Source organism: Ceratosolen solmsi, unplaced genomic scaffold (assembly GCF_000503995.2).
Source record: "Ceratosolen solmsi marchali unplaced genomic scaffold, CerSol_1.0 scaffold10, whole genome shotgun sequence".
Lineage (NCBI taxonomy): Eukaryota > Metazoa > Arthropoda > Insecta > Hymenoptera > Agaonidae > Ceratosolen > Ceratosolen solmsi.
The window spans coordinates 27,140,727-27,167,026 of record NW_011948412.1 but is presented as its reverse complement, the minus strand read 5'-3'; the positions used below and the strand labels follow the sequence as shown (position 1 = coordinate 27,167,026).

The window sequence follows — 26,300 nt, the reverse complement described above, 5'->3', positions numbered from 1 at the left end:
TCCCGTCACTACTAGCTTCCTTCTTTCCTTTTGCGACCTCCTGACAGCTATCTGTACTTCTCTCTCTTTTTGCCTTGCAAGCACACGCGCGTTTCGGTGGCCCTCGGCGAAAATAGATCCAAACACGAGACTTACTCCCCTCTTGCGAGCTGACGACACTGCTAAACTTATGATCAGTACTAGTGCATCTACTGACAGGACGATCTTCGAACTATCTACCGGCACCTATGTCTTCCCAAAAGAAGAGGCGCACGCGCCAAATATATACATGATTAGATCACATTCTTGAGCGACGACAACGCACTACCCCCCCACGGGGGGATGCTGCTTTAGTTTGACGAAAGGTGCGCGTGCGCAATACTGCAGCATCGCCACACCAATCAAAACATAGTTTTGCAAGTATGGTTATAAGGCTCAATGCACGACCGAAATATCGCCTTTTAAAGTAAAGCCTCACGAGATCGATATTATTTCTATTGTTGTAATTATTTCTTAATCTTTGATAATATTAATTTTATAAGTTTTTTTATTCGAAAAGGACCATCAACTCCAGATGTTCATTAAATAAAAAATTGTAAACCTATATTTCGAAGTAAATTAATGAATTGTTATAGATATTTATGAAATTACAACATACACAATGAACAATTTTAATTTAATAGTTTTTATTTTATTGATCTATTACAGTTTCAGTGCTGGCCTCTTGAATTTCGTACAAGTTTGACTCTAACTATTTAAATGATAATAATTCATGTATCAAATTCGAAACATAAATTAGCAACAATTTTTAAATAAATAAATACATTAACTAAAACATAAAATCAATTATTACAATGCGTTTAATATTATAAATATTCATTACAAAGTCACTGATGTATATTTTAAATCAAATTTTGTACGTTTACTAATATATTAATTAGTTAAATTATATTCGATAGCTTAATATTCTAACCAATTTCTTTATAAATAACATAATATTAAATTAACATTTTTCAATAATTCAATTTAGTATTATTTACAATAATAGCCAACCCTTTTACAAATTCTACGAGTAATGAGTACATTTTTATAAATTATGACTATTGAATCACTAGCAAATAATATGATATATTTAAAATTAAAGAATGATTTTTATAGATATATTAAATTATGACATTTGATTATTTAAAATTATATATTCCAACATTTTTTTTATATATTTATATTTATTATATTAACAATGTTTTAATATAATTTTGATTTTTTTATTATCAAATGTGATTATCTTTTTTATGTGTGCCATTTATCTATTTATTTAATATAAGTTAGGTTATTATTAAATAAGAAAATAATTATTAAATTATAAAATACATGAAAAAATGTTTAAATGAGAGATCAATGTACTATATTTCCATGAAGATTAAATAATTTTGAATATATTATCTATGTATATTAGCATCAGTATTATTCTTAGTTCATAAATTATTATAAATTTCTAAAATACATAAAACTTGAAAAATATTTTTAATTTTATTACATCTGAAATAGAATACTCTACTATATGAAAATTGAGAGTAAATTTTTTTAATTACTGTTGGATACATGTAAAATCTACGACAATGTATTGTATTATCTTTTAGAAATTAAGCAATCCTACAAATTCAGTAATAAAAAATATATGAAATTACAAAAATCTTATATTTATGTCAAAATACTTAGAAAAATAATTTTTTATAAATCTTAATTATATTTTTATAAATGTTTTATAAAATATAGAAAGAAATATTTAATTTATATAAACGAATAAGAGTATTTTTAAAGCAAAATTTATTTTATATTTTTTATTGAACTTTTGCATTTTCTTCATATTTTCTATTATAAATAAAATATTTTTTATAATTTCTAATATTTTTTATAATTTGAAATAAAAATATTTAAATATTATTATTCAAAGTATTATTGAATTTATTATTTAGATATCTTTGATAGGTATTATTTATTTTATTATTACAAAATTATAACAGCATGATTGATAATAAATACATTTTAATTAAAATGTTTTTAATGTTTAATTAAAAAAATTAAATGTATGCATGTAAATATTATTATGATCTAAAATAGATTTATTTTAATTATATAAAACATTTTATTTAATAAATTAAATAAATACTACAATAGACTTTCAATATAAATGTATAATTAAAATCGATGAAATTTATCACTTTTGATCGAATTTTTATAATTTGATAAATTAAATTAAAATTATTAACTAAAAAATTTTTAATATTTTTCTATATATATATATATATATATATATGTTAATCCAGTAGTAGGTAATTCAGATATGTTAATTTGATGCTTAGAAAACTCATATGCCTTCACATAATTAATTTCAAATTAATACATATTGTAAATATATTATAAATCAATATTGTATAGGATTCACATATAAATGCAATAAAACTAACTTTTAACATGAATACTGTAACTTGAAATAAAAAATAATATTATAACAATAAGTTTATAACAGCAAAATAATAGATATGAGACTTTAAATAGAAATGCAAATATAATTAATCAAAGAATAGAGTATTTGCGGATTGTCGACTTGGTTAAGATAGATAAAAAATTGATTTGTAGTGAAAATATATTATTAATTATACAAAAATTATGTCATGCCAACGCAGCTAAACAGACGGTCTCACGTGTGAAAATCGATACTACAATATCAAGATTATTTTATGCGCGAATTACACACTTGTACTTGGACAACAACGTTCAGTTTTTATTTTATTTATTTAATTTTAAATTAATCGTCAAGAATAATAATATCCAACTTTTTTATATCAAGCATTATGCATCTTATATATTAATGTGAGAAGATCTTTTGTCATATTGAGTTGTAGCCAAAGAGAATGAATTATACATGGAGAATGTATTAATGTTTCCATAATTTTTCATAACTAAAAAATTTTGAATAAATACACACTACTAATCAATTTTAATAAGTAGAGTAGATCAACAGGAATAAAAGAGAATTTAAACATAATATAACATTATATATTTTTTTATTAATTGACTATAACAATTATTTAAATGGAGCATTCATTTATTTTCTTTTATTCTTTTTTTATAAATTTTTTTTATTTAAAAAATTATTTTATAAAATGCTTTTTATTTATGACAACAAATAATTTAATTAAACAATTTCATGATATGACCATCAGATATAAATGTTAATCCAATAATTTATTATTAAATAAATTATTGTACATCCACAATGAGTTTAGTAATTACATTCTTTATAGTACATTTAAATATAAAAGAAATATGAATATGAAAAGTATATTAGAATGAAAATATTAAGCAACTATTCTTGTTTTGATCAATTATTTCTTACCTTTTCCATATACCTCCTTGAATTATTTCTTAATTAAAACAATCTATTCTTTTATTATAATAATATATTTTTTAAATCTTCTTTTTTAATTCTTCTATTATTCTTAGAAATACTATAATTTGAAAAATATTCAAAATATAAATACAAAGTTTTCTATAGAATGTAATTTATAAACGCTACATTTAAGAATATAATTAAAAATTATTTATATACAATTCTAAGAAAAACAATATTAATTAATGTATGATTATCGATTTCAATATTATAAAATGAAACTTATATAATTTTGTTATTGAATTAAATTCAGTATTTATCTCATTGCTTTAATCATACTGATATTTTAGTTAATTTTTTATAAATATTTATTTTTAATTAAATTTTAATAATTAAATTATAATATTTTATGAATATTTTATTGATGATAAGGCAATTAATAAATCGTTTTTCTTTTGAAAAAATATAAAAAAAATAGAATATAATGAATATAGAATATAATGATCTATCTTAGATTTATATTGTACACTAAAATTTCTCCAATTATCACAATTCTATTATAATAAGAGATAATTGACTATGCAGAATATTAAAGTTTAAATATATTAAAGTAAGTTATATTGAAAATTAGTATATGATCATTTTTCAAATTTCTATTACAAATATAAAAATAATAAATCTTAATATGACATATATTAAATAAGTATATATATATATATATATATATATATATACAGTAACTTATTTAAAATACATGAGAAGCTTAAATTATTTTAGTCTGTAATATTAAGAAATAAATTTTCAAAATATTATTGGTACTTTTTTAATTCTTATAAAATTTTGTAATAAAAATTGGCAAACAAAAATTATATCTATAAGATGAATAGCATAAGCTTAAACAATTCACTGTTACGTTAATTTATTTGTTAATTACAGTATTTTTCGATATATTATAATATTCTAATAAAAAGTGAAGATCTTCCTATCGTCAAAGTAAACAATCTTAATCGATCAAACAACCCAAATCAGGCGTATATTGAATTAATAAATCAATTTCAACAGTAATAATGTTTCGCATATCTATGATTTTTATGTAATGTGTTAAAATAAAGCTGGGAATATTTCGAGATGCAGCGACAACTCTATCTGATAAATTTAATTACGATATAAATCATATACTTGATATCTTTAAACGCTTTTGTTATTTATGCGAAAATGGACGCCTATCAGAATATAAGCAGTACAAGCTTTTACGAGAACACCATAAGTATGTATTATATACCATTTAATTTTAATTGACTTCCAATTCTTACCAATGTAAATATATCAAAAAATTTCGTAACAGTTCCCATAAAAAAATAAAATATCACAAAACTGAGTCAATTTTAAGTAACAACAATTATGGTTTAAAGAATATTCATGTCTGGAGATTATTAGATAAAATAGAGAAAAAACATGTTAGTTTGCGACTATTGTTGTTACTTTTTCTGTTTTCACATCAAATAATTTATTATTATACAATACAGATTTGCATCTAATGAAATTCATTAAATATATTATCTTCAACATTATTAGATTTACATATATTTTGAAGTATGTAAGTATTTTGTATTATGGATGTTATTTTCTAAGGAATGCATAGCATGATTTTTTTTACACTTTAAACACATTAATTCAATTCAATATTAATGTTGAAATATTATCTGAATAAGTATATAATTAAAGCATTAATAATTATTTAATTATTGAATTGTTATAAACTATTTTAAAAGTATATATACATAATAAAATATAACTTCTTTTATATATGTAGAATAAATAAATAATTGAATTTTATAAAACTGTATTAAATTAATTAATACTTTTTGATAATACTTTTGTAAATATATTAACAGAAAATAAATATATTTATTATAATTATAAACATAACATACATATTAACAATATATTTTTAATATGAATACAATTTCTCGTCTTCAAGATTGTTATTGTTTTTGTTATCATTATTATAATATTATACTTCCGATTTCATTTGAGCAAAAAAATAAGAAATGATAAAAATTGTGAAAAGTATTTATTAGCTATATAATATAACTATAAAAGTAAAATATTTTTTAATTTACTGTAAGGCTAAAATGAAAATATAAAATTAATAATAAAATTACAATTTTTTAAACAATTACAAAAGATTTAATAATGTATAATAATTATTTAACTAGATTAAGAAATATTCAAATTTTATGTTCTCAGATTTAATATTAAATAATATAAGGGATTAAAAGTTATAAGATAATGAATACGATCGTAGTGCACTGTTAATTTTGATTATTAATTATTAATTTGGAATAAAAATGTTATAAAAAACTACAGATTATTTTTTACAGTTTATGTTTATGTATCTATTGTCTTATGCAATAATTTAATTAAATAATATATTTTTAAGAAATATATGTGTGAAATAAAAGGATGTAGTAAATAATGATTATTTTAATCTAAAAGAAAACTAAGGTTGACTTAGTTCAAAATCATCTAAGAATACACTTTTTACAATACATGTTCAGTTTTTATTTATACTACTTTAATACACCCATAGTCTTTCACCTATTATATCAAATGTTTAGCCATAGTAATTTGATAAGCATTACTTTTCAAACAAGCTGTCTTTATGCCTAGTTGGATTAATTACTTTGTCTCTTAATATCAGAGTAAATAATGATAATTAATTCCAAATTTGTTTATTTAAAGGACGTGCACAATGCATAAAATAAATTTTCTACGTAACAAAATATAATAATCTTGTTTAAATTATAAAATGAAACTATTAATCGCGATTGATCTAAATATGCATCACATTTACAACCCCCTGCCTAACGCGATACAAATATATATAATTTTATTTTGTATAGATCATGATTGTCAGAATACATTGATTGCTGAAGTGCAAGGGAAATCCAGAACTTCGATTACCAATGTAGTGATTGTACGGAGGAAAAAATATCCGGTTCGGAATAAGATCTTCAAAGATATGTCGTTTGATAAGGTTTAATTTTTTTAAACATAAATTTTTATCCAATATTTTTTTTTATTGTAACGTATATGTTTGTGTCCAACATAACCTACAAATATGGATTGCTTTTTTATGTTTTAATGGTTCATACAATCATTTATACATTTTAATTAATCATTGATTACCAATAATAGTCTCGGCGTATTTATGCATATTTTTTATGAAAAAATAAATAATGATAATATTGGATAAATAATTAAATACCTCAAGAGATTAGATAAATCGATTTAATTTAAAAACTAAAAATTTTAATATGTATTTTTTGCCATTGTTTTTTAATTAATAAACACTGAATATATAACAATTATATTATATGAAAACAAATGACATTTTTTAATGTTTTTTTAATTTACCTTTGATATATGTATGTAATTATACTATTAACTACTATTAAAAGTACGTTTTCAATTTATTGTTTAAACTTAACACTAATAAAACTAATTAATTTAAATATTTATTAAAAGTCAAATTTAATTCAACATTTAAATATTCATGATGTATCGTTGTTAATTATATTTTGTGGTTCATATGAATTAAAGAATTTGTAAATACATTTTAAAAAACAATCAAATAAATTATTACTAATTTTTTTATTAAACATACATTTTTAATATTAAAGTTGTAATAGTGATTTTTAAATATTTAAATTTCAATAAAGTGAAATATATTTATGTGGAATAGATACTATATCGATTAGATCAACCTCATGGTCCAGGAACAATTCATATATCTTGGCAACCTGGTAATGGTAATTATTTGGCTACTACAGGATGTGATTCAACAGTTGCCATTATAGATAGACAAGGAGAATTGCAGGAGCGTATTCAATTATCTGGATTGTGTACTGGATTTGGTTGGGATTCTGATGGAGATGTACTTGCTATGGTATCAAGTAGTTCGTCTAATATCATTCTGTGGGATGCAACTACTGGTAAACGATCACAAGTTGATACAGGAGTTAGAGAAGGACTAACATGTATGATGTGGGCAAAAAAGAATTGTTTGCTTGCTGTAGGAACTCTAAAAGGCAATCTGGTTATATATAATCATATAAATGCAAAGTATGATTTATCTTATATATATAAAAAAAATATCTAATAAAACTCAGTATCAATATAAATTTAAAGCAAATAATAAAAATTAATTTATTATTATATATTTATAAATTTATAGAAAATGTATATATTTTCACAGATAAATAAAATTTATAAAATATTTTGTAATATTGTTTAATATTTCTGCATGTAAATTTTAATTAAGTCTATATATGATTTATTATCTTCATTAACTTAATTAGGAGAATACCAATTTTGGGTAAACACAGAAAACGTATCATATGTGGTGTATGGTCAATGGAAGGCTTGCTGGCATTAGCTGGAGAAGATAAAATATTAACTGTAAGCACCAGTGATGGAGATACACGTAGAGAAATTGAGTTGCATGGTGAACCATCAGAGATACAATTTAGTGAAATGAAAATGGATCAACGAGTTGGTGGAGAAAATACAGTGAATAATTCATAAATTATTTTAATAATTTAAGAAAATGTCTTGTAAACTAAAATATATTTCAGGTATCACTTATTATTAGTAAAACAACCTTATATCTTTATAATATACTAGATCCAGATAATCCAATTGAATTAACATTTCAAAAACGATATGGACCAATTGTATCTTACAAATGGTAATTTTCATAGTAACTACATTTAATATGTTCAGAAATATATCATTTTTAAAATTAAAATAAAATAAAATTAGTTTATTTCTAACAATTAAAATAAATATAAAATAAGTCTTTGTCAATAATGTTTATGGAATCAATTATTAAATATAATATAAATAAATTTTTTTATATAAATATTTTATTCCTAAAAATATTAATATCTAAAGAAATAAATTGTTTTTAATTTTAGGTATGGAGATGGTTATATATTACTAGGATTTGAAACAGGTTACATTACTGCTATTTCAACACATATAAAAGAAGTTGGTCAAGAACTTTTTCAGATCAAGAATCATAGAGATTCATTAAATGATATAGCCATAAATAAAAAAACAGGAAAAATCGTGACTTGTGGAGATAATAATTTGAAGATTCATAGCCTGCAAAATATTGAGGAGACTGAAAAGGTTATATCAGTAAGTGGTGAGGTAGGAATTAGTACAGTATCCTGGTCAATGGATGGATCAATGTTAACAGCTGTTACTCACAGTGGAACTGTTTTGATTTATTTAGTTCAAATTCCAAAATTAATAAGCGTTTGTGGCAATAGAATATTGGTACTTGCTAGCTTGACAAAAGTTGCTCTCTATTTGTATACTTTAGACAAGGTAATTTCGTTATATAAATATTTTTAACTAATCTATACTTAAAGTAATTATTAGTATTTTTAGTCAATTATATTTTACTTATTCATATAAATAATTTTTAAGAAATATTCAGAAATTACATAAAAATGAATTATAAATATTAACTATACTTAATGTCAAATATATTCAGAATTCAAAATATTCAAGAATATTATTTAATTGATAGTTTCCTTAAATATATATAGATATTTAATTTAAAATGAAATGTATTATTTATATGTATGTGCTCGTGCGCGTGCGCATAAGTACATAATAATGTACATAAGTAAGGCTTCAAACAAATTTTAGAAACAAAATATATTTAAATAAATTATTCACTTACTTTACTTTAATTATATCGTAGATTGATAAAAAAAATTTATATTAATAAAATATATTTGTTTTTAGACTAAACTTCCTCCTCAAATAATAAATACTATAATAGAACCATCAATAATAGCAATAGGACCATTACACGTAGCAGTTGCATTAAATAATAGAGCTTTATTTTGGAATTTAAGTACTGGACAGAATAATACCTCAACAATGACACATTTTGAAAAAGATTATTTAGCATGTGTAAATTCAATGTATTTAAACAAACTATATGCTTCAGTACTCATTAATGATAAACTGCAAATACACGCGGTAAATATATAAAATACATTTCAAAATATTCTAATGTAAATTCAGTAAATGGTGTAAATAGTGTTAGACATTCTCTTTCACAACAAATTATATTAATTCATATTCATAATATAAAATAATTGTAATATAAATGAAAAATAATTTTTATTTCATATACAATTTTTTTTCTTGAATTTAATGCTTCTAATAATAAACAATAAATTAAATGTTATATATATTTATAGATTAAAAATGATCCAGTTTTAATAAATAATGGAAAAGATACTAAAATGTTTCCAGACCAAAGTATTTTAAGTTCTAAGATAACATGTCATGCTCTTTCTGCAGATTTTTTAGTATATGGTGACGATGTTGGTCAATAGAGTTAAAAATATTGAAATTTTTATTATACATTTTTTAAACTAATGATTCATTTCTTATTTAGATAGGCAACATTGTTTTTTTTTATCTTGAAGAGTTTAAACAAGCTAGTAAATATACTCATAAAAATGGTATAAAACAGGTCTACTTTGATGCAAATGGTTCTCAGTTATGCTTTATTGATAATAAGCTTGATATTTATGTTTATGATCCAATTAATGATATAATTTTGCAAGCATCTAATTGCCCTGATTCTGTTGAAGGTGTTGTTTGGGATCAAAATCTAACAGAACGTACTATTTTTGCAGTTTATAATAATACTGTTATTGCAACTTATATTTTTATGAGATATCATATTGAAGGTAATACAACTATTAAAAGTAGAATATTTTATTGCATTTATTGTTGAATATGTAAAGTTGAATACAGATTTAATAACATTAATTGAGGAATTATAAATATATGATAAAGATAAAGATATGAAAACAATATATACATATACATCTTTATATACAAAAAAATGTTTGGCTTGCCAAAGAAAATGACTATGATTATTATAAATATCAAATTATGTATTATTTTTGTTCATTGATTACGATTATTAAAAATATATTATGTATTATAAATGATTCATGCCTACATTTTGTATAGGTCTTGTTACTATATATATATATAATAGTATAATATATAATAGATATATAGATCTATAATATATAATAGGTGTATAGTAATTGTTACTTTATTTTAGTGGCGAAAATTTTGATAATAGTAAGTTACTAATTCGAAAATTATTTTTAATAAAACCTTAACTCAATATTTCAATATAAAATAGGTTCCAGAATTATTAAAATTAGTGAAACTAAGTTACCTTCTAATTCCATACCAGTATTAATGTACTCTGGTGAAATGACGTTGTGTACATCCAATACTAAATTAATACAAATTACTTTATCATCTCATGAGGAAATTGGAAATATAGTTGAAAATAAAAAATTAATAGAGATTCTTAATAAGCAAATTTTATGTGAAAGGTAATATATTTTCTTGAAAATATTGAATTTTTTTTTTTTATAACATAACTATATTATAACTGTAATATATTATATTTAGATTTCAACAAGCTTATAATACCTGTCAAAGATTAAATGATAAAAATGAATGGCTCAAATTAGCTGAAAGTACGCTTAAAAATTTAAATTTGGAAATGGGTAAACGTTAATTTTTAATATTATAGTTTTTAATTTATAGTATGATTTAATATTAATAATTAGTTTATATGTTTAAATACATTTTGTATTGCTAATCTATGTATCAATACTTGAATCTTTGTATTGTACACTTTTCATCTACAAAACTTTATATAATTATATACTAATTACTTAAGAATTTTGGTAATTCAAAATGTAACTTTAATTGTGTTAAATTATGATGCTTAATTTAAAATTTGAAATGTTAAACAATATAAAATATAAATATAGAATGTTAAAATATAAAATATAACTATAATTATGTGTAAATATTAGTTATGGATGCTGTTAATTTTTAAGTAAATGTCACTTATGCAATTGAAATAAATTATATTTTTTATCAATTTAATTTACACAGCTATTAAAGTTTATCGTTATATTGAGGATGTTTCTATGGTATGGTCAATACAGAAATTGGAAAATATAAACGAACTTACGTTATTAAATGGTCATGTATGTACGCTTCTGGGAAAATACGATGAGGCAGAAAAGTATTTCCTACGATCATCTCAACCTGTAGAAGCTTTATATTTAAGACGAGATCTCATGCAATGGGTTCAAGCTTTGAATTTAGCCCAAAATTTGAAGCCAGAAGAAATACCCTTTATTGCTAGAGAATATGCTCAACAATTGGAATTCATGTATGAATACTATTTTAAATAAGATAATAAAATTTTTTATTTTATTATTATTATTTATTATATTATTTAATTAAAATTCATGTATGAATACTATTTTAAATAAGATAATAAAATTTTTAGTATTATTTTATTTAAGAATTAATTATATGAAAGTGTTTTTAACTTCACACAAACTTGATATTAAATTTTCAATTTCTATATAATTATATATATAATATATCTATATATATAATCGTCGATTTAACTTATATTTAAATAACTTTTATAAAGCCACGACATAATTAAAGTCATATTACAATTTCATGTATATATTTAGGGGAAATTATCCAAAAGCGTTGCTAAATTATGAGCGAGGATTAACAGAAATGACTACAACATTAATGCATCAAAATCCAAATCACAGAATGCAATGTTTATCTGGTATAGCCCGCACATCCATTAAATGTGGTGACTGTCGTAAAGGTGTAAATATTGCCATGGAAAATGACAGTCCAAGATACTTAAAAAAAGAGTGTGCAGAAATTTTAGAAACCATTAAAGTAAATTAAATTTAATTAACAATTTTATTTTAATTATGTGATTTTTATACTACAAATTATTTATGTATTAAATTATTTTAAATATATAAAATATATTTACGATATTAATTTAAAAGAATTATTAAAAAAAAATAATTATAATTTATATAAAAAAAATATTAATTTATTGAAACTTGTTATTTAAATATTTTTAAATTATCTATATACTTAAAATTGTTATCGAAAAAGTTATTCAAATTATTTATTAATTAATTTCAGAAATTTACATTTGTAATTATAAAGAAGATTATAGAAGTCATTGATATATTGAATTAGCTATTACTGATATTACTTCTATTAATTTTATTTTAGTTACTTAAACCAAAAACACAAAAATAATGAATAAATATAATACCATATATATATTAAATTGACTTATATGTATATTATATTTTATAACCATTTTATTTGAACTTTATAAAATTGAAACTTAATATTAAAAAAATTAATTAAGTACAGTCATTTATTAATTCTGACAATTTTTTAATTAAAATTATATAGCTGTATTTATAATATTTTATTTTATTTAATTATTAATGTGTTTTTAAAATAAAATTTAATCATTTGTATAACTTTATTTAGAGTTGTTAACCAAAAAAAACAAGGCGTTGATAAGATATGAGTTGACCATGATTAGAGCTAAAATTAATTTGCATTGAAAATTTATTTAGTTTAATAATTTATTCTTGTATTGGATAGAATCTTTATCAAAAAGGTTAAATTGAAATTAACAGTGTATACAGACTAGAATTATATAAAATTTGTAATGTAATAAAACAAAATGAAATGAATGACCTTATTATTGATAAATAAATATAAATATTTGTAATTTATTTTCAACAAAATTCATATACAAGCTGTAATGTCAGAAAAAATATTGTTAAAATTAATACAAAAAATAAAATTGTAAATGTTCTTTGTTTAAGGTATAATTCGTTAGTTATTTTTAATTTTTTTAGCAATTTAATGAAGCTGCTTTATTGTATGAAAAAGCTGAGTATTTTGATAAAGCGGTATCGTTATATATTCAATTAAAAAATTGGTATAAAGTTGAACAACTTTTACCACAAATATTGTCATCGAAAATTAATATTCAGTATGCAAAGGCAAAGGAAGCTGAAGGAAAATATGAAGAAGCTGCTAAGGCCTATGAAACTGCCAATGATTATGATAACATTATAAGAATTAATTTACTACATCTTAATAATCCAGGTAAATCATAACAAGAATTTCTCAATTTATTTAATAAATTTATAAAGAATTGATCGGATCTTTACATTAAACAATTAGTAATGAAAAAAATACAACCTTTTTTTAATTTTATTCTTCTGTTAATTACCAAAACAGTAATATTTTATTGATGATTTATGTAGCCCGAAGTGTTGAAGTTGTTCAACAAACAAAGAGTATTGAAGGAGCTAAAATGGTAGCACAATTTTTTCAAAAAATGAATGATTATAATTCTGCTATAAAATTTTTAATACTATCAAATTGCCATGATGAAGCTTTTCAACTTGCTAATCAGCATAGTAAAATGGAATTATATGGTGAAATTTTGGCTAATAACATTGACGATGGCAATGTGAGAAAGGAAGATTTTAAGAGTCTAGCCATTTATTTCGAATCCCAAAAGAATTATCTTTTAGTTGGAAAATACTATTTTCATGCTGAAGAATTTTATAAAGTAAGATATAATTATTGGATTATAATTGAATTGAAATAAAATTTTTTAAATATTTGTAATTAAATAGTTATATATAGTATAGCTATTAATTAAAATTATATTAAGATACTGAAAATAATTAATGTATATTTATACAATATGTAAAAAAGAAGCAGCACTTTCTATTAAATTAATTAATTTTATTATGTTAATTAAATAAAGTATGCATAATTTAAAGCAAAATAGAATATATTTTATTAGACTATTAATACAAAATTGTTATTTATATAAACTTAATGTTTATTTATACTTTTATTGTAACTACAAGGCGTTGAAGTATTTATTAAAATCAGCTCAAATATCGGCAAATGATAATGAGGCATTGAGTATAGCCATTGATACCGTTGCTTTGTCAAAAGATGAAAAGTTAGCAAATCAACTTATTGATTTTCTTCTTGGAAGTGATGGTTTACCAAAAGTAAATACTGACTTTAAAAATTATTTAGCAAATAAAGGAATTTGATTAGTTTTTTTATAGTTATACATTTTTTTTGTAGGATCCAAAATATCTATTTCGTTTATACATGGCTCGTAAACAATATAGAGAAGCAGCAAAAACTGCAATTATTATTGCTAATGAAGAACAAATTAATGGTAATATTAATATGATAAAATTAATATATATAATAAATATACATATTATTATAATTTCATAGGAAATTATAGAAATGCTCATGATATTCTATTTAGTATGTATCAAGAATTAAAACGAAATAAAATTAAGGCTCCTTTGGAAATGCAAACAAATATGAGACTTTTACATTCATATATTTTAGTACGCCTTCACGTAAAAAGAAATGATCATTTAAAGGGAGCAAGGATGTTAATAAGAGTCGCTAATAATATTTCAAAATTTCCATCTCGTGAGTAAATGAAAATACTAATTATTTTCAGTAAATATTTAGGTTATATATGAAAATTACCATAATTGAAATTTTATATTTATTAAATGACCATAATTTGATTTTAAAAAGTTGATATTAAAATAAATTATTATATTAATATAAAATAAATAGTGAAATTTTATTTTAATACATGTTTATTCACGTACGAAGTAAACAAATTTTTTATACAATTTTACAGATGTTGTGCCGATTCTAACATCAACAGTAATTGAATGTCATCGAGCAGGCCTCAAAAGCGCGGCTTTCGATTTTGCAGCAATGCTCATGAGACCGGAATATAGGTCTCAAATTGATCCTAAATATAGCAAAAAAATAGAGATGATTGTAAGAAAACCTTTACGTATCAAGGAACAGGACGAGGACGAACCTTCCACAGCCTGTCCTTATTGTAAGAATCGACTTACTGAGACGGAGATCAATTGTGACAAATGTAAAAATACAATCCCATTTTGTATAGCAACGGTACGTTTAATAGATTATTTTTTTTAATTATTTGTGAGAGGCCTTATTTAGAATTAATAATTTTATATTGACTCGTTTATATTAAGAATTTATTATTATAATTTATTTTACTTGAAAATAAACATGAAATATAAGAATTGTAAATTTTAATTTAAAAAATATTTTTTTATAAAAATAGTTTATATTTCTTTATTGTTAAATAAATTTATTGTAGTGAAATAGTTAGAATAATTCATTTAAGGACATTATAAATTGTTTATTAAGTAGTTTAAGAATTTTTATTTTAGGGTCGGCATATTGTAGAAGACGATTTTACTGCCTGTCCACAATGTGATTTTCCAGCAATAAAAAGTGAATTCATGAGGTAATTAAATTTTCATATATAATTTAGATAAATAATATAAATAGACAATATAATTTCATTATATAAAAAGAAAAAGTAATATATATTTTCTTACATTTATGAATTTATAATATCTTGTGAAGATTTTAGAATAATATAAAATATACATGATTATGTGCATTATAAAACTTTTGTAAATCTGATGTAAAAAAATAATTATAATTATATAAAAATAACATATATAACAAACATTATAATACTGAAAACTTACCTTGATATGGGCAAAAAATAGAAAGAAATTATTAATTTTGATTATTCTGTTTTTATCAATTAATAAAATGTTTCTCACACAATTATATTCTATATTTATTCTATCGTTAATCTATAATTACCTATATACTAAATCAGCATATTATTACACTACAGGATTATCGATACAGATGAGACCTGCCCAATCTGTTCCAAACATGTGGATCCAAATAGTGTGCCTCAGAATTTGGATATCTATCCATATCTTTACTTTCATAGTAACCAGAAAAATTCCCATGAGACTTTTGAAAACTATTAAAATTCATAAAAGTAATGATTTAGTTAAAATATCTTGCAAAATTTAATTATTATTATTTATTAATATTATACTATAATATTATAATGTAATGAGATTTAGAAAAAAATATAAAATATTCTAATTAAAATTTTGATTTTGTTTTGTAATGGTATAAAATATTTATATACATCTATTTTATATTTTCAAACATTTTGTTGTATTTCTAACTTGTTTTAAAAAATATAAAAAAATTTATTTAATATTACTATAATTAAAAAAAGAAATTTCAATGAACAATAAATAATTATATCATATATTGTAAAGTAAGCATTCAAATAATGATTTACATAATATTTCATAATTCGGATAATTTATAACTAAAAGATATTATTTAAAAATGTAAATGATAATAAACATCAAATGAATTAATATTCAACTTAGTTATATTTTCAAGTTATTACATTATATATTATTTTATTAAACAGAATTTTAATATTCTTTATTTTTAATGTTTTCTTTAGCGCATATATATAATATAAAATTACACATTTATAGTAACAATATAGTTATAAATATCTTAAATAAATCAGTATATGTAGGCCATTTCAGAATTTAAACATAATATCATTTTGTACAGCTTTGTGAAATAATATAATTTATTTAAAAGAACTTAATATATAACAAATTTCAACTACAGCTTTAACTGATTAGAAACTATATTTCTTATTCTATCAAATTACCATATAAAATATTTTTAAGAAATTATTTAAAAATTTTTTTTATTTAAAAACATGATTTCATTAAGAATTAAATGTAAGCTCAAAATAGAAAAAACCAAAGGTTTTTATATAAACTTATTATAAAACATATATAAACTTATATTATATTATATTATAAAACTATATATAAACTTATTATAAAACATGGCTAAATATTTACATATAAAAAAAGTAAACAGCATCAAATAATGATGTACACAATTTATTTCTACATACATAATTAGTCGATATAATAACTATTGTATTCTTATATTTTTCAATTGTTTATGAATTACTATAAAACTAGTAATGATATTTTAATTAATATATTAATATAATTTATAGAGACCGTTAACAGAGACATTAGTAAATTAAAACAATTATTTTTTAATCTAACCTCTATTAAAATTAATTTTGGGAGAATCGTTTACTATTAGACATTCATTAAATAAGTAATATAAATAATTTAATTTTGTTATTATCGTAATTAATACTTTTAAGCGTCTCTAATTACTATATAAATCATTTTTTAATAATATTAATGTTTCATTAAATTCAATTGTGACAGCAGTCTTTTCGATTGAAAATCAATACAAAAAATAATTTATTTTTCGTTTCAATATATTAAAATTAAAAATTAATACAAATGAAATAAATTTTACTTTTACTTTTAATAAAACATTTTATAAAAAAATTGTATAAAAATGCATCATAAATGTTTTACTTTATCATTAACATACGTCATTTTCATATTTGACAATTACATTTATTTATAAAATTTTAATATTTAAAACAATAATAAAAAATAATAAGTAATTATTTTAAAAAATAGCAGTATACACATATTCAAGACGGAGATATTTATATTTAGATTTTATCGCTAGATAAAAACTAAATGATAACATAACTTCATTAAAATATTCACAATGCATAATAATTCAATTTTAGTCTGTCCATATTTGTTTTATAAAAACGATTTTATATAATTGAAATCTGATAAAAAACAAACAATTATGTATGCATATGATTGGCATATGATTTAGGTTTTGTATATATATATATTCAATTTTTGCTATTAGATTTCATATTATGTTATTACAAATACATTATATAAATAAATTTCAAATGAATTATTTTTTATATGTAATAGAATTCATTAATTATTACTGAGAAAGTAATTCATATTTGAATAGTTGAATTTTCTAAATCTTGGAATAAGCTTTGGATCATTTGATAATGTGATTGTTTAATAAATAATTTACATATTAATTACGTATATTTTTATCTGAAAAAATTATCCATTCATTTACAAATTTAAATTCTTGTTCATTTTATGTACGTATTATATTCACAATCGTTAACAATTTCTTGTAAACACACAAAATTTGAGACTTCATAATACATATTAAATTATAAACTTAAAAAAATTTTCACTAATAAAAATATTTTTCATTACCAAATTTTTAAAAATAATATAAAAATACTCCACTATTCTTTATTTGGAAATATTTTAAGAATAAATTTTAGTTTTTTAAATTTAAAGTTAACATTTTAAATAAGTCCATTAAATATTTTATATGGAAAATTAGATTGATACTAATTAAAACTAAATTTATATCAATAATAAAAATATTTAATTATAAATTATTTTAAAAATTCATAAAAATATATTTTCTTTTTAAAAAATAAATTAGTTATAATTAAGATACAGCAATTAAAATATTAATTTCGATATAAAAATTACATGAAAAGTTTATAAAATACGGAAGTAATTTTGTAGACTTTATTTTATTAATAGACTTTTACAATCTAATATTTCTTAATGTAGTAGAAGAGAATAAATAAAGAGAATTTCTTATATTCTCATAACCGTATTTCCAACCTATAATATATGTATATATATACAATCAAACCGCATATTTTTAAAATGCGGAGGATACCTAAACTTATAAATATTAATATTTAGAAAATGCAGTAATCATTCTTTTATATTCCATTTAAATAAATATTATTTCTAATATGAAATAATAAAAACTAAAGAAAAAAAACTACAATCGTAATAAAATATTATTTTTAAATTCTTATCTTTATTTAATCTATATTGCAAAAAATTATTTTAGGTTAAAGTGATACTAATCACTTGACACTAATTATTTTAGGTTAGTGATACTAATAAATAAGTATATTTTAAAATTAAATTAAATATTACATTTCTTAATCGAATTTTATAATTACATAATATCATATTATTTATTTGTTTATATATAATTTATAGACAGGAGTTGAAGTAAATATTTCTAAGAGTTGTCATTTTACCAAATTTGTAGGTATATATAAATAGGTATATAATAAGTATTCTGTTGTGTCTTTTTAGTCTTATTGAAATTTCATATTAATTGCTTTTTGTAAACTTGTTCTTTTAAATTATCGTCACTCTAAGACTTCAACAAATATTCATTAATTTAATCAAAAATATAAGAAAATTTTATTTTACATTAATAATTTTTTATTAAAATAGCTACTACATGATACTTTTTTTACCAAAAAAAACTTTATTTGTTAAATCCTTTTTACATAATGTTTAAAATAAACCAAACTTCGAAATAATGTTTGGAAAACCCAAAATAAATTTAATTTATTAAATGGTATTTATTATATATATAATTATATATTTATAATTATATACATTTAATTATAGAAAAAACAAAAATTATAATAGTATATAATCAAATGAAATAAATCATTCCTATAAATAAATAAAAAAAATTTTATTTTATATAAATGAATTATTTTTAAAATTAAAGATAATTTATTTAAATCGTGGTTGGGTGTTACCCTTATTATTCATTAAATAGATTCTTATATGTTATTATAAAATTATAATGAAAAATATTTATGATTTGTACATTATGTATCATAATTAAAATGAAATTACATTGATATTATCTTATTTTGATGCAGTTTACTAACATTTTAATACTCTATTTCTAATATATTAACTATTGATTATATCATCTTTACATTGGAATATAATCTAATATTTATTACCACATATTACATTTGCACATAAATGAATAATTGCACATTATTGAAGCAATAAGATTATCATATTTAAGATTTATTACATATTAAATTTCATTATTATACAATGATTAGGATGCTAAGACTTTGTCATTAATGTGTCAAATTAATTTTATATAAATATAGTAAGTGAATTAATTTGTCAAAAAATGTTGTAAGAAGAAAGATATTATTTTTTTCAGTAGCGCATTAAAATATGAATAAATTTATAGTAATCACAAGGATCAATTTTTAAAACGAAAGTACATTTATAAAAAAATGTAAAGATTAGAGTTATATATTTATATATAGAATGTATGGTATTACGAAAGAAAGTTATTATTAAAAAAAGAAGACTGACATAACAATTATTAGAATATATGTTATATTTATGAGTTAAAAGCGAAACGTGTTATATATATCTATTAACTTTTTATGTTCTTGTTCATATTGTAGACGAGCTTGAACTCTGAAATATAAATGTGTACTCAAAACGATCCGCGCGCCAGTGTTCGCAGATAAAGAAGTTAGATAGATGTTCAGTTTCAAGCAGAATAAAGACGTAGTAATACGTATAAAAGGACAAGAAAAATACATTGCAAATACAGTTGCTTAATATCCTTTAATCTGGATTTGTGTTTATAAGTGTCCACTTCTTTCATTGATGCATAAGCATGAAACATATATTTTTGTATAGTGCTATCCGCCGTTCTACACTTGCATACTTTGATGTACGAGGCACTCATTATTCCTCAATTTTGTTTTTTCTTTGTTTTTTGTATTTTCTCCAATATAGCATCATTTTAATATTCATTTTACCTACGAAAGTGTATTAATTATCAGCTTTCTTCTCTCTTTTAAATGTTAACATTAATAAAAAAGAATACATTAACAACATAGACTGTGATTTAGTTTCGATATCAACACTACTTTCAAATGTGCATTTATTTTTTCGAGTGAAAAATTTGTGTCAGTGTATAAGGGTCATTTTATATGAACGATAAAAGAGCGAACTAGTAAGGAGAGGGAGCAACGAGAAGCGCTCGTGCATATAATACATACATATTTTCACATATCTGTATAGGCGGTTGATTTAACAGGTGTGGCGGAAAGACGCGTTATCACGGAGTGGAAACACAAATTGGTCAAAAAGATTGTAATCCCACATCATATACTTGGTGAATTCAGTCATCGCGTAACTCTTCGAGTGTTTAAGAGAGCCCCCTATACGCATACGTTGTCAGTCGGTTACGGAATCAAGGAAACTTAGCGAAAACGACGGGAACGTAACGAATAACGTGAACATCATAAGCAGCAGCAAAATGTCAGAGAATAACGTGCCGCCGGTCTCCTCGAAATTAAAGAACCCGATACCATTGACTTACTGGGAATTCATATGCAGTTTCTTCAATGAAATAATTAGTAGTCCTATAAACCTCGCCCTTGTCGCCATCATTGCCTGGCTCGTGTACAAAATATTTCAAAATAAGCCTAAACAGGAAGAGCCGGCCCAAGTAATCAAGGAACTTGCCAAAATAAAACGCGACTTCACACTTGAAGAGCTCAAAGAGTACAATGGCACGGGACCCGATGGTCGCATACTTGTAGCTGTCAATGGGAACGTATACGATGTGACCAAAGGAGCAAATTTCTACGGTCCCGGTATGATTTCTTAGATACGTGGTAGTTCGACTAAATTAAGTATTTTTAGAAATACTTAATCTTTATCAATATCATCATTGTTGCATATTAGACAAATTTTTTGGAAAATATAGGAGAAGCAGTCTTGAGCGATATCTTTTTATTTTGTTTTCTGATATATTATTAGTCAATGAATAAATCATTTCCAAGATTGTGTCAATTATATTTCTCTATAAACTATATATAAATAGTCTTTACTTAGTTACTGTTTTATTAGGATGTTCCGGTTTGTTCTGAATATTTATATAAAGAGAAACTTCTATAAATTATTTATATTAATCAAAAAGCTTGATATCTGAATATTAAAAACAATATAGTTTATAACTTATGTATAATAACAGAAATATATAACCAATATAAAATTATATATGTAAAAGAACTTTAATCTTTATTTATAGTTATGTTATTAATATTATAAGAATATATATTCTTTTGTCTTTTGTGTTAGCCAATATTTTATAAATTTTTGGAATTATAATAAAAAGTAATATTAAATGTTTTATTAATTTTATTTATATATAACATGCATATTATATGATTATATTGTATTACTTGTATATATATATGCACATATGCTTATATTATATATTTGAAAATCTAAAGTGATTGTTTATTAAAATTGTATTAATTATTTATATACACACTAATTAATTAATAATAAAGTATCTATTTATAAATATATAACCCCATATATATGTAGATACATGAGTTATATTAAATTGATTTAATTAGATAAGTTATGAATAGAAGTTGTATTTAACATGAAATATAGATATTATTGATCTTTGGAAAAGTTATTATATTCATTACTATTTCCTTTTTAATAAAATAAAATATTTAAATGTTATAAACAATATAATATTCATTTATGTTGGTTTATGTTGTAATTTTTAGATAATATATTTTATTTTATAAATCTCACAAATTACTTTTTAAATATGATTATGAAATATATATAGTGGAAAATTTATATACATTTTATTTACAAAGATGGGCCATATGCAGCGTTGGGAGGAAGAGATGCGAGCAGATGTTTGGCTACATTTTCAATTGATCTAGGTAAAGACGAATATGATGATCTCAGTGATTTAAATACAGAGGACATGAATTCAATTATAGAATGGGAAGAACAATTTAAAGGTAAATAATTTTACACTCTGTAAGTATAAGCTCTTTATACTCTACAATTATTTATTATATGTTATGTTTTTAATATAATAACTTACTAATTTTATAAATTTTTAATTAATTATAGTTTATCGTAATATATATATCAAAATATATATTTAATTAATTAATTAATTATAATTTATTATAGTCTAACAGACCAATTTATTAAACTGACACATTTCAAATATATAATTATTTATTTATTATGAAAGTAATTGTACGTATATTTTCATTTGTAGTAAAAATTAATTTTAATATTTGATTCATGTATGACTGTAATTATTATTTTATTAATATTAAACTCTGAATTAATAGTTTTAAAATCAATAAATGATAAATTTTTCTATTAAAGTTTTTAATTTCTTTTAAATAATGCTTGACACTTAAGATTAATCTTCTAGATCAATCTGACAATATTCATTTGCCTATTTTCTCTATTAACATTTTTTGGTAAAATGGCCTTTAAGGCTGTGAATTTTTATTTAATACCATTATTTATGAAGCTAAATATTACTATGTAATTAAAAGTGATAATTATATAAAAATTTAAGTCAATGTTAAAAATATGAAGAATAAAAATTATATTGAATAAATTTAACGAAATTGATGGAATTTTGAAGTGAACTAAAATTTGTACGTAGTAATAATTTTAAAATTAACTTAATACTTTACAAAATACATCATTATTAATGATACAATAATTATATTTTAATTTAACTATTTTCATATTTTTTTATATATTTTAATATGTATTTTTGAAAATAAATAATTATTTAATATATATTTATTATATTATATTTATATATTTTTAATTAAATATTTTTACTTTTTAGAGAGTTATGACTATGTAGGTAAACTTTTACAACCTGGGGATGCCCACACAAATTATTCAGATGAGGAAGAAGAAGGTAGTCAACAGGAGAATGAATCAAAGATCAAAAAGGAATGACCAGTCAAGTGCTTGGTGAAGATGAAATTTCTAATGGACAATGCATGCACACTATTGTTACATGAAAATACAGAAATATTAATGAGTACATACGTGGTTATTCAATTAAGTATTTCGATACTTCATATTAATCAAATGTAAAATAAAACAAAAATACTAAAAAAAATGCGGATTGTAATGGCTATTAGTACAGTCAGAAAATATATGATTATTAAGTGCATGTATCGCGAATTATAACTTCATTTGAATGTTATAACTTTGTGGGAATACATTTTTTGTTACATTATTATATTTATAAAATTAAAAAATTCTTTGAAATTAAGTGATACTTTTTATAGAATAGTTTATGCTATAATTTATACACATAACTGTTTTAAACATAAAATTTTGTATTTAAATTAATTTATAGGCTATAAAGAATACATTTACTAATTTCAAAGATTGTATTTTTTTAAAAATATGATATTGATACAGACAAAGAATATATCTAGAATATAAACATTTTTTGATGGCCTCAAAATCTTTAATTAAATATATTCACTAAAATGTGTATACTTTTTTCGAATTTGAAAAAATCATTTATTTTTAAAATTGCATTGGTTTCATAAAAGAATTTTTTAGCTATTTTGTAGTATGGTTGCAATAAGATTTTCTTCCTCTTTAGGAAAACTGAGTGAGCGTTATTATTGATATAAGTTACGTTGCATTAAAACTTGAACCAATTCATAATTTTATATAAATATTATAAATATTTTATTATAACAATTGTAGGTCATCCCATATACTTTTCTGTCAATGTTAAAATTAATTTTGTATATAAAATAGAAAAGATTTGTATAAAAAGTAAATTCTTGCACTTTTTTACTCTAGTGCATTTGTTGTAATTTTTTATAAATTCTATAAAAACACAAAAGTAAAAAGATAAAATTGTGTTAATTTTATATACTGTACAAATCTTTTCCTTGTATATATAATTTAATTTGAAAAATAAGAGCAATGATTACTTCTAGCTTCTTTTTTAATTCAACTTTAAAAACATGTATAAATAAAATGTATATATACATGGTATATATATTTTTAATTCTTTACATATTTTAATATGAAATACATAATAGCATTCTCTTGATTAAAATATAAAGACATAGTATCAATTTTAATTTAAATGAAAATTGCAAATGCACCCACGCACTTATATATATTAATTGTAAGCTATTAATTTTTAAATGCACAAAAAAGGATAGTACATTGTACAGCAACATGAATAAGCTAATGCAGTAAAACTTGTTTTGAGTAAAAATGTTCTATAAAATATTATATTGTATTCTGTTATATATGTGTGCATTATACTTCTAAACTTTTAACATTATAATTATTTTAAATAGTTTCAATTTTAAGTACAAAAATTTCTTTATATTATGGGATAATTATTATTTTTAATAATAAACTGCTATTATTTTATTTAATTTTCTAACAACTTTTTTACAGTATATTTTTATATCAATAGATTTTTAAGAATCTCGTGGAAAAAATTTCGATTAATACACACTGTAAATTATACCTCAAATCAACAGTAATTGTTCATTTTAATTAAAACTTTATATTCAATAAAAATAATATTTAAATAAGTGAATGAGTAAAATTTAAAACAACATACTCTAATAATTTAAAATAATAAAAAAAATTATTTTAAATTCAATGTAAAAAATTAATCCTGTATGATTATATATTAATTAAATTTGATCATAAGGTTTAAAATTAAAATGCATTTCAAAAATTTGAAGAGTAATATTAAAGTAACAGAAATTTATTTCATTCTTCATTAATACCTTATTTAATTAATTATTGCATATACTTAATTAAATATAGTTATAATTATTTTAAATAATTTTAAAAGTGACATTGTCATGAATGTAGGTATTAATTAAAATAAGTTAAGATTAACATAATATGTATATATTAATAAAGTAATCAGATTTGAAATTATTTTCTTGTAAATTTAGAATGCATAGAATTTTGAAAATATTTAGATTAAATTTAATTGTACAGCATCATATCTAGATAAATTTAACTAAACAATGTTAACATTCTATTAGTATTCTTATTTTTTTCTTAAATAAATCCCAAATTGATTGCAAGTTACATAAAAATGTACTTGTGTATGATACGAATAGTTATACACAAGAATAATAATTCATATGATATAAAGCAAAAAGAAAATTTTACTTTTACTACTCAGAAGAGATTGATATTTGAAACAACGCTGTGAATTGAATAGTACCGAATTTAATAGCAACCAGTTGGTCCTATAAATTGACATTGATATATGTTATTAATATCAATAATGAATATATATTTTATAAATAGCATTTATTAGTTAACTTTCATACGTAAAATTCCAATTAATGTATAATTTATTG

General features: G+C 21.0%; 2 protein-coding genes across 2 annotated transcripts; both read left to right on the top strand.

Moving 5' to 3' along the window:
* Window positions 1-6,291: 6,291 nt before the first annotated feature.
* Oseg6 (intraflagellar transport protein Oseg6) lies at window positions 6,292-16,266 on the top strand. The gene is made up of 20 exons (XM_011501633.1): window positions 6,292-6,413; window positions 7,122-7,501; window positions 7,738-7,948; window positions 8,014-8,126; window positions 8,356-8,773; window positions 9,200-9,439; window positions 9,664-9,789; window positions 9,864-10,161; window positions 10,632-10,830; window positions 10,910-11,007; window positions 11,405-11,687; window positions 12,004-12,226; window positions 13,225-13,477; window positions 13,639-13,949; window positions 14,257-14,406; window positions 14,486-14,582; window positions 14,645-14,851; window positions 15,072-15,355; window positions 15,643-15,719; window positions 16,125-16,266. Exons 1-20 carry the CDS (start codon window positions 6,399-6,401, stop codon window positions 16,264-16,266), a joined length of 4,125 nt encoding a protein of 1,374 aa, XP_011499935.1. The 5' UTR covers window positions 6,292-6,398.
* A 4,602-nt stretch (window positions 16,267-20,868) lies between these two features.
* MSBP (membrane steroid binding protein) lies at window positions 20,869-23,971 on the top strand. Its single transcript, XM_011501621.1, has 3 exons — window positions 20,869-21,725; window positions 22,755-22,904; window positions 23,768-23,971. The coding sequence occupies exons 1-3, from the start codon at window positions 21,386-21,388 to the stop codon at window positions 23,881-23,883; spliced, it is 606 nt and encodes a 201-aa protein (XP_011499923.1). The 5' UTR covers window positions 20,869-21,385; the 3' UTR covers window positions 23,884-23,971.
* The last annotated feature ends 2,329 nt before the right edge of the window (window positions 23,972-26,300 follow it).